General features: G+C 66.4%; 4 protein-coding genes across 10 annotated transcripts in view; 1 reads left to right on the plus strand and 3 right to left on the minus strand.

Moving 5' to 3' along the window:
- Positions 1-14605, plus strand: part of FDPS (farnesyl diphosphate synthase) — a 50900-nt gene that overhangs the window by 16643 nt on the left and 19652 nt on the right. The gene's annotated exons all lie outside the window — the stretch shown is intronic.
- The window catches only part of LOC130593225 (lysosomal acid glucosylceramidase-like), a 22325-nt gene continuing 7720 nt past the window's right edge, over positions 1-14605 (minus strand). The window contains exons 2-11 of one of the 2 annotated variants that reach the window (XM_057398209.1): positions 2714-2819; positions 2216-2407; positions 1996-2142; positions 1768-1901; positions 1518-1690; positions 1204-1441; positions 858-1082; positions 584-747; positions 307-432; positions 1-211 (exon numbers count right to left, since the gene is read on the minus strand). In XM_057398209.1, coding sequence (XP_057254192.1) covers positions 109-211; positions 307-432; positions 584-747; positions 858-1082; positions 1204-1441; positions 1518-1690; positions 1768-1901; positions 1996-2142; positions 2216-2407; positions 2714-2786 — 1575 coding nt within the window. In that variant the 5' untranslated portion in view covers positions 2787-2819 and the 3' untranslated portion in view covers positions 1-108. Of the gene's footprint in view, positions 212-306; positions 433-583; positions 748-857; positions 1083-1203; positions 1442-1517; positions 1691-1767; positions 1902-1995; positions 2143-2215; positions 2408-2713; positions 2854-14605 lie in introns of those variants that run through there. The other variant, XM_057398208.1, reaches the window with a different exon arrangement.
- Positions 3612-8603, minus strand: ENTREP3 (endosomal transmembrane epsin interactor 3). Of its 2 annotated transcripts, none has more exons than XM_057398206.1 (12): positions 8103-8603; positions 7437-7493; positions 7216-7326; positions 6946-7071; positions 6753-6860; positions 6429-6589; positions 6243-6342; positions 6076-6160; positions 5407-5982; positions 4760-4825; positions 4368-4615; positions 3612-3801 (listed from the first exon to the last, which is right to left on the minus strand). In XM_057398206.1, exons 1-12 carry the CDS (start codon positions 8319-8321, stop codon positions 3625-3627), a joined length of 2034 nt encoding a protein of 677 aa, XP_057254189.1. In that variant the 5' UTR covers positions 8322-8603; the 3' UTR covers positions 3612-3624. The 2 variants fall into 2 exon arrangements, with proteins under 2 accessions (XP_057254189.1, XP_057254188.1); XM_057398205.1 differs by having other exon boundaries at positions 4368-4663.
- Positions 9320-14605, minus strand: part of LOC130593226 (dual specificity protein kinase CLK2) — an 11959-nt gene continuing 6673 nt past the window's right edge. For 3 of the 5 annotated variants that reach the window (XM_057398211.1, XM_057398210.1, XM_057398212.1), the window contains 4 exons: positions 14381-14463; positions 14069-14148; positions 13829-13919; positions 12734-13398 (listed from right to left, as the gene is read on the minus strand). In XM_057398211.1, coding sequence (XP_057254194.1) covers positions 13216-13398; positions 13829-13919; positions 14069-14148; positions 14381-14463 — 437 coding nt within the window. In that variant the 3' untranslated portion in view covers positions 12734-13215. Of the gene's footprint in view, positions 10239-10351; positions 10470-10579; positions 10682-10940; positions 11101-11211; positions 11341-11435; positions 11560-11652; positions 11755-11828; positions 11907-11984; positions 12033-12733; positions 13399-13828; positions 13920-14068; positions 14149-14380; positions 14464-14605 lie in introns of those variants that run through there. The other 2 variants (XM_057398213.1, XM_057398214.1) reach the window with 2 other exon arrangements.

Raw genomic sequence — 14605 nt, forward strand, 5'->3', positions numbered from 1 at the left:
ACTCGGCTCCACTGCGGTGGTGGGACTCTTCTTCCACAGTCCCAGGCCCGAGCCAGTGGAGCACCATCAAAATCCAGCCCCTGGCCAGCCATGGGCATCCCAGCCCCATCACTGCCGCTGCCACAGGTAGGTCTGGATGGAGCTGGCTGGAGCCACGGCTGCGATGAGGCCAACGCCATCGGCCAGCCCGAAGGTGATGTTCTGTGGGGACCTGGAGGGTGAGGATCAGCGGGGTCAGCCCTGCAGCAGCTCCATGGGTGCCCAGGGTGCAGCAGGACAGGGCCCCACTCTGGGTGCCTCACTCACCGGTTCAGAACCACCACCACCACGGCGCCGTCGGGGCGCAGGAACGCAGTGTACTCCAGGTCTGTCTTCTTGGACTCCTTGGAGGCAACAAGCCCCACGCGCTGGGAGCCCTCAGGGATGAACTTACTGCATGGGCAGGAGCAAAGAGCAGCCCCAGGAAGGGAGTCAGACCCCAGAAGAGCTCCTGTCCTGACAAGCTGCTACAGCAACCATGGAGCTGGGACCCAGGCAGCACGCTGTGGGGACCCCAACCTATGTCGGGGGGGTCCTGACCCACCTGAAGTGCCCCATGTGGTAGAACATGGGCTGTTTGTAGAAGATGCCTTCGCTGCTGTCCACAATGACGGGGCTGTCCACGTAGTTCTTGACCCAGTTGGGGCCCCCCTCCAGGTCCAGGGCCAGGTTCCAGTCGGTCCAGCCGGACACAAAGTGGTTCAGGTTCTGCAACGGAACAGCCCAGATGGGTGCCCAAGGACCGGGGTGCCAACAGGAGACATGGCACAGTGGGAACCCTCTGGGGCCTGCCCCACGGGGCAGCACCGGGGCCTCACCGTCAGGATGCTGTGGCTGTACTGGTTCCCCCGCTCCCAGCAGCCCAGGATCACATCCCTCTCCCAGAAATGGGCCCCAATGCACGCCTCCGTGGCTAGGATGAAGTAGTCTGGGAACAGCTCATGAGTGGGCAGCACCGTGTCCTTTATGGGACCGATGAAGTCCAGGTACCAGTGGATGCCGATGCCATGGACATAGCGAGCTGCCTCTTCATCCTCCAGGACCTGGCAGGGAGACGTCAGCCACCACGGGTCCCATGGGGCAGTGCACCAGCCCCGCGGGGACGTGCTGTGACACAGGAAGGGGGCTCTGCCCCCTCGCCGTGCTGCTGGACCCCACGCTCACCACTTTGGCCCAGTGCGGGAGGTGGAGCCGGTTGTCATCCAGGATGATGAGGCGGATGCCACGGTGGGAGCTGTTGGCCAGCGCGGGGCCCAGGTCCCGTGCAATGAAGTCCCGCTGCTGCTCGGCCGTGAAGCCCAGGCACTGGAAGGGGTAGTTGTTGATCAGCCCAGCCGAGGGCTCGTTCTCCGCTGTCACTGCCCAGAAGGTCAGGTTGTGTTTGGCGTATTCATCCAGGAACCTGGGTGCGGAGCAAGGGGTGAGCCATGGGGTGACCCCAGCGCCGGGTCTCTCCCCTGTCCCCGGGTGCTCCTCACCGTACAAAGTAGTTGGCCCAGGTCTTGTGGTACTTGTCCCCCGCCTGCCCCTTCAGGGTGCCCTTCCCCACGAAGGACTCGCTCGTCTTCATCCAGGTCGGGGAGGTCCAGGGGCTGGCGTAGAGCGACAGCGGCCGCTTGCTCATGGCCAAGGCTCGGTGCAGGAGGGGGATCTGTGGAGGGGGCAGAGGGATGGGCTGAGCTGAGCCCCTGCACTCCCCATCCCCTCCCGCTCCTTCCCGCTGCTCACCTTCAGCTTCGTGTCCTCATCTCGCAGGCTGAAGTGCTTCAGCTCGTAGTCAAAGGGAACATCATCATAGGTGTAGGCATGGAGGGAGAAGTCGCAGCTGGCCATAGGGAGACGGACCAGGTTGTACTCCAGCCCTGCGGGACCAGGACAGGCAGAGGTGGGCAGTGGCACAGGAGGACACCCATGCAAAGTCCCAGTTACCATCCTTTACACCTCCCCAGTGCTCACCCTGCTCAGAGAAGTAGGAGCGCAGCAGATGATCCTGGGCTGTTTCCGGCAGGGACAAGATGTTGATGGCAGCCGCATCAGTGATGGAGCCACCAAAGCCCTTCACCTCCTGGTACCGCTGCGCCGTGTCCACGGTCAGGACGAGGTCTGCAGGAGGGAGCTGTTGTGACGGCCGGCGGCAGGCAGGGTCCTGCCCATCTCCCACAGCCACAGCAGGTACCTGGGGCTCGCAGGCTGCGCTGGAAGCTCCCCTCGCTGCGCTCCAGCCGCTTCCCGGCCTTGCTGCTCTCATACTTGGCGTAGGTGCCCGGCACCGGCAGCACCACGGGGTCCAGCGTGTCGCAGTACGTGGCGTTGCAGACGCACACCATGGCATCACGGCCAAAGTACTTGGGGCTGCAGGGACGGGCCCCTGGGAAGCATGGGCATGGGGTGGGCAGCGGCCAGGCTGGGGTTGTCCCTGCTACAGCATCCTGCCTACCCTGGGTGCTGCCTCTGCCCCTGTGGTAGGCACCCCATCACTGCCCCAGCCACCCCGTCACCACCCTGTGCACCCCATCACTGCTCCAGCCATCCCATCACTGTTCCAACCACCCCATCACCGTTCCAACCACCCCATCACCACCCTGGCCCCCTCATCACCACCCCGGACACCCCATCACCACCCCCGGTGCCCCAGCTCCGGTGCTGCCCCTGGCGCCTCCACCCCCTGGCTCACCTGCAGCCCAGTGCACAGCCACCAGCAGCAGCCACAGCCGCCAGCCCAGGGCACCGGCCCCGGTGGCCGCCATGGCCCCTTCCGTGTCCCCAGGCAGGTCCCGGGGTACGGAGCCTCCTGTCCCGGTGCCACCCCGGTCCGGTCCGGTCCCACCGCGCTGGCTGCCCGCCGAGCCCGCAGCACCGGGCCCGCTGCCGGCCGAGCCTTTAAAGGCTCCCGGGCTTCCCGTCCCGCCCTGCAGGAACGGCACCGGCTCTGGGCGGGCCGGGCTCTGGTTGGGCAACGCAGCGGGCGCGGGCCAGGCCCTACCCCGCGACGGTAACCGGGAAGCGGAGCCGGGGGAGCCGCACGGACGGCGGGGCCGCTCAGCCCCTCCCCGGGCACCGGGGGCTCCGAGCACCGCTCGGGCACGGCCCTGGGTCCCCGTTGCTCCCGCCGGTACCGGCCGTCCAGCGGGGAGCAGGCGCCCGCCCCGCCCCTCATATGACCGGCGTCAGCTGACCCGTTCCCTCCCCTTCCCCCGCGGCCCCGGCGGCACGGCCCCGGTGGAGGCGGCGATCACTTTTATTCGGTCTCTAGCGAGGGGCGGCGCGGCCCGAGCGCTGCGGGACCGGCCCCGCAACGGGCAGCGGGGGACGGGACGGGACGGGACGGGCACGGCCGTCCGGGGGCACAGGCACAGCTGGTGCGGGGCACAGGCATGGCCGGGGAAGGGCGCAGGCACGGCTGGCGCAGGGCACAGGGCTGGGGGCACGGCGGCCCCGGGGCAGACGCCGCAGGGGACCAGCCCCTAACCCTGGGGAAGGGGCAGCGGCGCCGGACCCGGCCCCCCCCGGGGCGGCAGCCACGTCCGAGGGCCCTGGCGCGGAGCGGGGCCCCCCTTTGGGGCAGCGGGGAGGGGGGGGCCGCGCTCAGAGGACGCTCTCGCTGTCCTTGCAGGTCCCGCTGAGGCTCCGCGGGCGGCCCCGCTCCAACCGGCGGGCGGACAGGAGGCGGCGCAGGGACGAGGTGGAGCTCAGGTCCCCGCAGCTCCGCAGGTGGATGCCGTCGTGGGGCCGCTCTGCTCCGGACCAGGCGCTCCAGGGAACCTGCAGCCCCATGGGGACAGGCTGCAGCCACGGCAGGGTGCTCCGACCCGGCCTTGAGCACTGCCAGGGATGGGGCAGCCACAGCTTCTCCATTCAACCCATCCCAGTTCCCCAGCACCCTCACAGGGAAGAGCTTCTGCCTTATCTCCAACCTGAACTTCCCCTGTTTGAACCCATCGCCCCTTGTCCTATCACTGCAGTCTCTGATGGAGCCCCATCGGGGCCTCCTGGGCTGTGCAAGGTCTCCAACATCCCTTAAGGCTGGGACATCCCAGTGGCTGTTTCCGGGCTCTGGTGACTCAGGGGCAAAGCCAAAACCATTGCGACACGCATGATTTTCCCACTCATAGCTACAGCTGGGGACTAAGGGAAGGAGCTGTCACGCCAAGGAGGGCTGGGCAAGGACAGTGACACAGGAGGGAAGCTCTGGCCACAGCCCCTGCCTGGAGCTGGGGTGCTGACACCATGGAGTGCACGGCATGGGAACAGAGACCCTGGAAGCGCTGGTGTGGAGATGGGGAGCAGAGGGAGGAAGAGGATGTGGATGGGGCCCCACTGTAACCCACCTGTTTGTGCCCCTGGGAGCTGTGCCCGGGCACCTCCACGCTGCGCTTAGGTCTCTGCAGGAACCTGGCCACGAGCCCGCGGGTGCCCCTGCAGACCTTGAGGTCCCCCAGGGATCGGGTCGTGCTCTTGGAGAGCTGCTCCGTCACCTTGGAGGGCAGCGCCTTGCTCTTCCCTGCTGAGCCAGCCCGGAGCAGCGGCGGGGAGTCACAGTGAGAGCGGCGGCACAGGCAGGCCTCGGAGCACAGCCCTGTGGGGACAGCACCATCGCACCCGGGACGGCTGCTCCCAACGGGACCTGTCCCCAGGCCCCAAAAGGGTGAGCTGGACCCCCACGGGCTACAGAAACACCACCCCCCCCCTTGTATAGCCCAGTACATCCCAGTGCCCTGACCTGTATCCGCCGAGGAGCTGGACGTGGTGTCCTCCAGTGCTTTGGTATAAAGTACTTCCCTGAAATCTGCGGGGAGCAGAAAGAGGTCTCAGGCTTCGGCAGCATCCTGCACCCCTGTGCAGACACCAGCAACAGTCCAGGCAGCACGACCCTACAGCAAACCCTCCTCCCAGCACAGCAGAACCACCCTGCCTGTCCCTGCCACGGGCAGGGACCCCTTCCCCTGGAGCAGGGTGCTCCAAGCCCCTGTGTCCCACCTGGCCTTGAGCACTGCCAGGCATGGGGCATCCAAACCTTCTCCATCCAACCCATCCCGGTGTCCCACCACCCTCACAGGGAAGAGCTTCTGCCTCACACCCCATCTCCATCCCCCCTCGGGCAGGTTAAAGCCATTCCCTTGTCCTGTCCCTACAGGCCCTTGCCCAAAGGCCCTCTCCAGGTTTCCTGTAACCCCTCAGGCACTGGAGCTGCTCTGAGGTCTCCCCGGATCTCTTCCCAGGGATCAAACCCCAGGGTCTGGAGCGGCAGGAGCGGGGATTTACCCCCGCTTATCCTGAATCAACACCATTTGACCCAGCCCCATTGCACGCCTCTGCTGCGCCCCGGCTGCAGGAGAGCATCCCCCTGCCGCGCCCATCGCCGCCTACCAGCGCGTCCGGCCGCGGGGACGCCGGGGTCGCTGTGCGCCCTCACGAGCGGGCGCTGGCTCTGCGCGGGGCCCGGGGACGCGGGGCAGGAGGTTTCGCTGTTGCGCCGGAGCTGCCCGAGGCGGCCGGGGCCGAGCCCCGAGGGGCGGCAGCGCCCCCGCAGCTCCCCCTTGCCCTTGAGCCGCACCTCGGGGAAGCAGGGCCCGGCGCAGCGGGACAGCCCCTCCAGGCGGTTGCAGCTGTGGGTGACGGCTCCCCCCGCCAGGACGCCGTCGTGGCCCGGGTCCGCCGCCGTGGAGCAGGAGTAGGAGCGCTCCCCCCGCACCCGCGGCTGCGGCACCTCCTCGAAGGGCCCCTGCAGGCCCAGCATGGGGCTGCGCGGGTGGTGGCTGCACTGCACGCAGTCCACGCTCAGGCAGTAACCCGCGCGGCTGCGCTGGATGGAGCGGAACAGCACGAAGTCGACGGAGCGCATGGAGCCCTGCAGCTCCAGCAGGCACGAGTCCTCCGAGGGGCTGCTGTCCCCCGGGATGTCCATGATCTCGGACATGATGAGGGACCCGCTGTCCATGGACACTGCAAGGAGCGGAGCGGGTGGCAGTGAGGAGCTGCTGGGAAGGAAGAGTCCCCCCGCGGCCCCTCTCCCAGTCCTCAATGGGGCACAAGCACCTTCTCCGCTGAGCACGATGGAGGGGACGCGGTCGCAGGCGCAGGTGTGTGAGCCGTCCGTCAGGGGCAAGTCAAAGAGGGTGGCCTACGGGGTGACACAGTCAGGGCGCAGGCAGAGCAGGAAGGAGCCCAACGTGCCTGCCCCATCCCCGGACCACATCTCCTACCTGGCTGTCCCCCCGCAGCCCCATCACAGTCTCATAGGAAGGGGGGAAGTCAGTCGGGTAGAGGGGCATGGGGCTGTCCATGGAGCCGTTGTAGGTGATGCTGCGGAGGCAGGAGCAGAAAAGCTGCGTTGGGTGGGACAAGCCCTGCCTGTGGCTCACAGACCCCCGGCTCCAGCAGGCAGGTACCTCTGCGCATCAGTCTCCGAGCTGCACGTGTACTCGGGGGGGTAGTAGGGGGGTGGTGGCACCGGGGGCACGAACTCCTCGAAGTCCATCATGCTCTGCAGAAAGGTGTCGGGGGGGGACGTGCATTCCAGCGTCACGGAGCTCGAGCGCTGCGGCACCAGCTGCAGCGAGAGGGGAGGAGGAAGAGCTGGGACCCCCTGCACAGGCATCCGGCAAGGGATGCGCATCCCAAGCCTTAATCCGGCTGGGGCCAGGTCCTGCCCTGGCACCCCGGGGAATGCCAGTCCCAGCCCCGTCTGCTCCTGGGCCAGGGCTGGGACTCACCGCATGGACGATATCGAGGGAGAAGATTTGGATGCAGCACACAACAGCAGAGAGCGTGCAGACGACGGTCGAGAAGACGGTCAAGCCGCAGACACTGAAGAGGAGGTCCTGGGGGGCAGCGGGGTGAGCGCAGGCGCCCGCAGAGCATCGTGGGGTGCCCCAGGGAGCCCTGGCCCCGCGCGGGGTGCCCCACCTTGAGCGCCGCACGGATGCTGCGGCAGTCGGGGTTGGGGAACATGGTGAGCATCTCGCTCTGCCGGCTGCAGGAGGCGGGGGGGGGCTCCGGGCGGGCCTGGCAGCAGACACACGAGTCCCTCTCCTGGGGACAAGGAGCACCATGAGGGATACCCCTGAGAGCCACCGGGACATGGCCCCACGGGACCCCTGCCCCACAGCTCCCCGTGTGGCCAGAGCCCGGCGGCCAGGGCTGAGCTGTGCTCCACTGCCCCGGGGCCCACCGCACCCTCTCACAGGCCTGCAGGGACTTCACCAGCTGCGCGTTCTGGCAGGACAGGATGGACCCGGCGAGGCTCAGCATGATACCCAGCACCGAGAGCAGCGTGAAGAAGGTGATCTGTGGGCACAGGGAGCTGGTGCGTGCAGCCATGCATCCACCCACAGGGGTAGGGAGGGATGCTCAACCCCTTGCTCTGCCCTCCCTGCCCTGGCCCCCCCAACACCTACCACCAGTGTGAGGGGCCGCTTCCAGGAGATGATGCCGACAAGGCCGGACAGCGCCAGCTGCAGACGCACAGGCCCAGGGGTGAGGATGAGGAGGGGTCTCTGCCAGGCAATGGGGCCCAGAGCAGCCCCCCAAACCCCTTGGCAGAGCCCCCCGAGCCCCGTGGGCCTGGAGCCAGCCCAGGGCTGTTCAAGCAGCCCCAGCGCTGCTGCAAGCCGGGCGAAACTGCTGATTCAGGGCCCCGGGGAGCCTGGGGACTGCGGGCAGCTCCGCGCCGCAGGGGCACCGTGGGGCTTGTGGGGGTCCTACCTTCACCCCACACACGCAGCGGGCAGAGAACCCCAGTGTGGGGCTGCGGAGCAGGGCAGAGCCGCCCAGTCTGTCCCCCCACCCCCGCCATCACTGCAGCACCCCCCGCTCCCCCTCCTCCCAGCACAAACTGCTCAGGGCCTGGAGAGAACCGAGCCCCCCCCGCCCCGTTCCTGGGGTCACCATCCCACATTGTCACCCTGGAGGAAGCCTTGGGATTCTCCCACAATGCACCACGGCAGGCACAGGCGAGGGATGGGGGAGCAGCGGGGCCACACTCCCTTGGGACAGCGCTGAAGGGACCCGGCAGAGCGGGGCTGGCCAGGACCCCCTCCGCGCTGCCCCGGCCCCGGACTCACCGAGAAGCCGGCCCAGGAGGGGCAGGAGTGCCGGATCCTGGCGGAGGGTGTGATGGTGGCGGCCACCAGGCTGAAGGTGACGATGAGGACGCCCAGGATGACTTGGATGAAGCCGAGCACCAGCAGGATCTGCAGCCAGGTCCGCTGGACGCGGAGGTGGGTGAGGCTGCGGGACGTGCGGCCGGTCAAGGAGCGGCTGGACTCGCTAGGGGAGGGCATGGCTGCCCCGGGCGGCGAGCGGCGGCTGCGGGCCCCGGAGCCCCGGGGCAAGCGGCGGCACCGCGCCAGGACGGCGCCGGCCCCGGGGAAGCAGGAGCGGGCGCTCTGCGGGAACGGGCCGGGCTCCACCTTTCGCCTCCCGGAGGATGCTGACGGCGGCGCTGCCCTGCCCGGGCTGTCCTGGAGCAGAACCCGCCTCACCGGTACCTCCGCATCCCGGGCAAAGCCGGGCCCACGGCTCCCGGCGGGCGGCAGAGCGCGGCCCCGCGGCTTCCTCCTCTCTCGCCGGGCCCCCGCGGAGGGCTCATAGCGCGATGCCGAGGCCGGGAACCGCCGCCCGGGACGCGGCGCCCGGGCCCCCGGGGCAGCGCCAGGAGTCGGGAGCCTCGGGCGGGGGCCCGGGCGCCGCCCAGGAGCATCCTCCGCGGGGCGGGGGGGGGGTCCCGCTGCCCGGAGCGCCCCCGGTGCCGGGTGCTGCGCATCGCCCCCCGCCGAGCCCCGGCGGCCCCCGCGCTCCCCGCTCCGAGCTCGCTCCCGCCCCGCAGCGGGGCCGCGCCCCCCCCTTCCCCGTGGCACGCCGGGAGCTGGAGCTCGGCTCGGTCCGCCCCGCCGGGGCTGCGGCACCACTCCCGGTCCCGCCCCCCCCGGTCCCGGTGCACGGAGGCGCGGAGAGAAACTTCATTTATTCCTTAAATAAAAGCCGAGGGCGGCGTCGGGCTCAGCAACACGCGGGGCCGCGGCAGGAGCAGCCACCGGTGGGGCGGCAGCGGTGGGAGCAGGGACCCCCCCGGGGCAGAGGCACCGGCCCCATGGATGAAGGCACGAACCCTCCCACCAGCCCCGGAGCAAAAGGGACAAACCCGGGGCACTGGGAGGAGATGGGGCAAAGCAGAACGAGCAGGACCCAGCCCAGGGCTCCCCGCGGGGATGGGTGGGGGGGGGCACAGGGAGGGACAGGCTGCGGGGGAAGAGTGCTGGGCAGGGGGGCAAGGAGGTGATGAAAGTGAGAGGGGGCTTTAGGGGTACCGGGGTCCCTCCTCAGTGCCCAGCCCGGCTCTGGCCTCCACCACAGGTCTGGCTCAGCTGCTGTGGGGCACACGGCTTCAAGGCCAGCAGCACCCACACCGCTGCCCGGGTGCGTCACACAGTCCTTATTCCTGTGCCTGGAGCAGGCTCAGCTGGAACAGACGGGGACAAGGAAGGGGGACGGAATGGGGGCTGCCCCCCAGCTCAGCACCCTGGGGACAGAACCAGCCCCCCCACCACCAGAGCAAGCTCCTGGGGAAAGCAGCGGACGAATGATGCTCCTGGCAGAGAATCGGGTCCTGCAGCAGAGAGAAGGCAGGGAAAAGCCCCCAGGGAGAACCTGGGGGGCACAAGGGGAACCCAGGGCAGACAGATGGGGAAACGGGAATGCCCAAGGAATGGGAGCAGCCATTTCGGTCCCTGTCACACATCTGGAGGAGCCTCCTGCCCCCAGCAGCTCAGTGCTGGAAGGGAGGGCGATGACAAGCACAGGGCTTGGCCACAGCGCCTCCCACCCCGCTCCATCCCCAGTCCGCTGAGGGGAGGGACCAGCACAAACCAGCGCATCCTCCATCCGTGAGGAAAGGGTTAGAGCAGCAAACGCTTCGGGCACCAGCACTTCCAAGCTGGGATGAGGCAGCCTCTGAGAGCTGATGCAGACACACGGGGATCCAATGAAAGTGCAACCTGGATTTCCTCTCCCTCAGGAAGAGCCCACGTGCGGTGAGGAGCCGGGGCCCTGCCCTAGGGCGCCCGGAAGGCGTTGGTGGCAGCGCCCGCAGCGGCATTGGCCGCCGCGTTGCGCACAGCCTGGTTGGAGAAGACCCCGGCAGCAAACTCCTCCTGTGCCTTCTGGAAGCTGGCGCCCGTTCGGCGGTACAGGGAGTGGATCTGGGATTGAGAAGGGGCTCAGGGCCAGGGCACCCCAGTGAGCAGAGCTGTGTCCGTGCCTGCCAAACCCACCCCAAAAGGTGCTCCAGCCCTGAGGGCTGATCCAAACTCACCTTTTTCAGCATGATGATGCCCAGCACAGCCACTGCTGTGAAGGACAAGGACACCAGGATCATCATCACCGCCACAGCTGTGTTCTTCCGCAGCGCTATCAGGCTCAATATCCAGCCACTGCAACACAAGAGGCAGTTGGACAGCACAGGTTCCCTCTTGCCTGCCTGCCTCCTCTCTTTCTGGAGTACTCGGCTGGCCAGAGCTCCCCGGCTCTGCCCCACACACACCTGAACCCCCAGTTGGGGATGCCAATGGCCTGCAGCACATACATCACATTCTGGGCAAAGAAGACGAAGAAGAAGACAAAGAAGTTGAAGGAACTGTCACTCCTGGGAGAAAGAGACAGGAGAGGTCAGGCCACAGGGAAGAAGCCCCAAAACCTCCCTTACAGCAGGGGGGGCATAAGGAGAACACGAAGCTCAGTGCAGAATCACAACAGCCCCAGACCCAAAGGCCACCAAAGGAGCTGGGACACCATCTTTCCCCCCTCGGAGCACAATGAGCAGCCACATGCCCCCATCTCCAAGCCCCAGCCATGATGCAGCCTCCCCACAGCGCTGCTTTGCTGGCCCGGGAGCAGATACACACCTGAAGGCTTTGTACATGGGCCTGTACCAGCAGACAAAGGAGCAGGGCGTGTAGAGGAGAGCCCAGAGGATGGAGAGCCCGAACCCAGAGCCAGACGAGGGCTCCACACAGAACCAGGCCAGCGAGGTCAAGAAGTTCAGGAAGAGGGCAATGGTGCTGGCTGAGAGAGAGGCGATGTCAGTAGGGCCCCCAGTCCCGCACGCATCGCGTTAACCCCAGCTCCTGCAGAGCACACGGGACACTGGCTGCCCTGCTCCCCGCCGGGACTCACCCATCCAGAGGTAATACATGGTGGAAACGGTCTTCTGGAAGTCGGCGGGGATCTCCACCGGGATGTCCTGGTAGAAGCACGGCTTCACGGGGCAGAAGGACGGCAGCGGGGGCCAGTTGTTGAGCCGCGCTGCAGGGGGAAGGAGGCGACAGGCAGAGAGCGGCGGTGCCCGCGCAGGGGAGCCCCGAGGGGACGGTCCCTGCTCGGCCCCCCCGGCCACTCACTTGCGGGGCCGCCGAGGGCCGCGTTCTGCAGCTCCCTCTCCCTCCGCTCCAGCTCCTCCGCCTTCCGGTTCAGCTCCTCCTGCCGCTTCAGCAGCTCGGCCGTGGCGGCCGCCGCCGCCGAGGCCTGCGGGGCAGGGGGGAAAGAAGCGCAGGCGCTGGGGGTGCCGCCTGCTCCCCCGCGCCCTTCCCGCGGAGGCCGCGCCGCCCGCCCCGGTACCTGCGTGCCGTAGGAGCCGTAGTTGCGGGGCTCGGTGGGGCTGGCTCTGCGCGGGGGCTGCGCGGCCGCGGCCGGGGCCTGGTACGGCGGCGGCGGCGGCGGCTGCGGGGGACAGAGGAGCGCGGTGAGGGCCCGCCCGCCGCATCCCGGCCCCCCCCGCCCCGCCGGGGCCTCACCGCGCCGCTCTCGAAGGGGTTGTACGCGTCCAGCGCCGCGCTCTCGGGGCCGGGCCCCGGCGGCAGCAGCGCCGGGTCCTGCAACACAGAACGGGCGGGGTGAGGCGGCGGACGGAGGGAAGGGGGACCCGCGCCGCCGCTGCCCCGGCCCCGCACCTGGAACGGGTTGTCCGGTAGCACCGCGGGGCCGCCGCGCTGGGCCATGGCGGGACCGGGACCGGGACCGGGACCGGGACCGGGACCGCCTCAGCCCCGTCAGCCGCAGCCCCGCCTCCCGCCGCCGCCGATTGGCTGCCGCCCCTGACGTCACCAGCGCCGGGCGAGCCCTGCGCCGGGGGCTCCTCTGCACACGCGCGGGGCGGGGCTGGGCTGGGCGGGCACGTGATCGGAGCTGTCCGGTAACGGGAACCGGCGCCCCCGTGATCCCCCCGTGCCAGCGCCCCAGCACCCTCACAGGGACGGTTCTGCCTCTGACCCCGTCTCCATCCCCGCCCTGGGAGCTCAAAGCCATTCCCTTGTCCCGTCCCCGCATCCCTTGCCCAAAGCCCCGCTCCCGGAGCCCCTTCAGGTCCCCCACTAACTGAGGTGAAGCCAGGCTTCCCCTTCATCCCTCTGCGCGGTGCCAGGACAGCGCCTGCCACAGGCAGATGGTGCCCCAGGCAAGTGCTAAGCTCAGAACAGACCAGGAGTGCTCTGTTACTGCCACCCCCCCAGCACGGCTCTCCCAGACACGCTGGCAAAGCACCTGCACCGAGCTGGAACCACGTCTGAAACAGCCCCAGGAAGTCCCACGGCAGCACTGGTAAGAGCCAGAGACAAACACCGAGGCGGGTGCTCGACAACATCTCTTTTCCTACAGCCATCACCGAGAGCGGCTGCTGCTGGCTCAGACCCAGACCCGGGGCTTTATTCACTTCATATTTATTTCTCCACAAAGACTGTACAAAATCCTTATAAAACTCTGGTGTGGGGATGGGCTATGACATTGATCCAAAAAATAATTCCCATGCAGTCCCACCAGTTTCATAACTTACAGGGAAACAGATAAGCTACAGCGAGCTGTGAGTCCTGGAGTATGTACACCAAGGAGGGCAGGAGGAGACAGAGCAACACGTTAACAGAGGTATTTACATATGGACATACAGGCCCCCTCACCTCATGATAACGGCAGCAGCAACAGTAGGAGGTTGGGCCCGTGGTGCTCAGAGGCCGCTATAGAATATGGGCTATTTACAGTATCTCACATATTAACAGCTTTACAAACTTGTCCAGGGGAGTTTTACTCATGTATAAAAAAAAACCAAACCAAAAGCACCAAAAGTCTGAATAGAAATGACACAGGCCTCCACGGGGGCTAGAATGTGAGCGCAGGCTGGCGCCTGGGCCGTCACCGGCTGATGTCCCTGCTCGAGTCCCACAGTTTCGTGCTGGGCTCCATCTCCAACATGTCAAAGAAGGGGTGTTTGAGGGCTTCGGCCAGGGTGAGGCGCTTGGAGGGCTCGTACTCCAGCATGCTCTCGATGAGGTCAAAAAGGCGGTGATGGTCCTCGGCCTCCGAGGTCAGGTATCGCTGGGCAGATGGAAGGGGAAGGTTAGTGCTGAGGATGCTGCAAGCAGCCCGCTCACAGGGCTCTCCCAGGGCTGAATGTCCAAGACGTGGGAAGGTTTGGTTTGTTCAGACCATCACTCATCCCAGACCTGAGTTCTACGCTTTACCACTGCCTCATGCACGGAACTGCTGAGCTCCCCCTGCCATCTTTCCCCATGCACTTCCCAAGGTCTCCATGCCCTCCTCCTCCACCTCAGATTACGCTCAGGCTGCTGCAGCCTTCCTCATTTATGTCTGGGATAGCAAATGCTCCTTCAGGAATGCACTGGTCTGACACTCTTGGTGGCCCAACCTTGCCCCCAGGAAGATCTTCCCAACTGGGGCAGGCGCTAAAAGACTCTGCAATGAGAAGAGGCTGCAGCAAGGAGGATTCCTGCCCACCCCTCCTTACCCGTAGTGGTTTGCAGTTCTCCCTCACGTAGCGGCCAGCAGAGGTGTTCTCATCCCAGTCCAGGCGGCCATGGTAGAAATACTTCTGTTTCCTAACAGAGGTGTGAACAGGTTACCCCCAACACCAAATGCCTTGCAGCAACAGCAACATGCTCAGCAGGCAGCTTCAAAGCTCAGCCCCTCAGAGAAGCGCTACCCTGAAGCAGGAGCAAGCCTGTGGTACCCAAGCAGCCTTGCCCACCTCGTCTTCCGGATCATCCGAGATGGAATTGGCCCCAGGATCCTCTCCATCATGGCCAGGTGCTCCCGGTTGTCATGTGTCTGAGGGGGAGAAACATAAAGGGAAGGCATGGAACAGATTCCAATCATTCCAGCTCCAGCCCTGGGTACTCCCCTGCTCAGAACCCCTTGCTGGGCAACACCTTGGTTGTCTCTACAAGACTGCAGTGATGGAGGGAAGCCCATGATTCCCAGAGGCTCCTGGCTGTACTGGGGAACAGCCAGCATCCTCTTTCACCAGTTGTGAGGTAGCCATACAGCATACAGTTCTCACCTGAAACAGGGTGAAACCCACATAATACTCAAAGATGATGCAGCCAATGCTCCACACATCACAGGGCTGGCTCCAGCCAAGCTCTAGAAAACAATGTGTTTTAAATAAAAGATCCAGTTACAGCCTAAGACTCCAAATCCCTCTCCCTTTTAGAAACAAACAACTGGAAAAACAATTCCCATTCCCACCAGGCTCCTGATACACCGGTGGCAATAGACTGCCCAG

Source organism: Pezoporus wallicus, unplaced genomic scaffold (assembly GCF_028554395.1).
Source record: "Pezoporus wallicus isolate ANWC-B61680 ecotype Strahan unplaced genomic scaffold, APGP_CSIRO_Pwel_v1 contig_14644, whole genome shotgun sequence".
Taxonomy (NCBI): Eukaryota; Metazoa; Chordata; class Aves; order Psittaciformes; family Psittacidae; genus Pezoporus; species Pezoporus wallicus.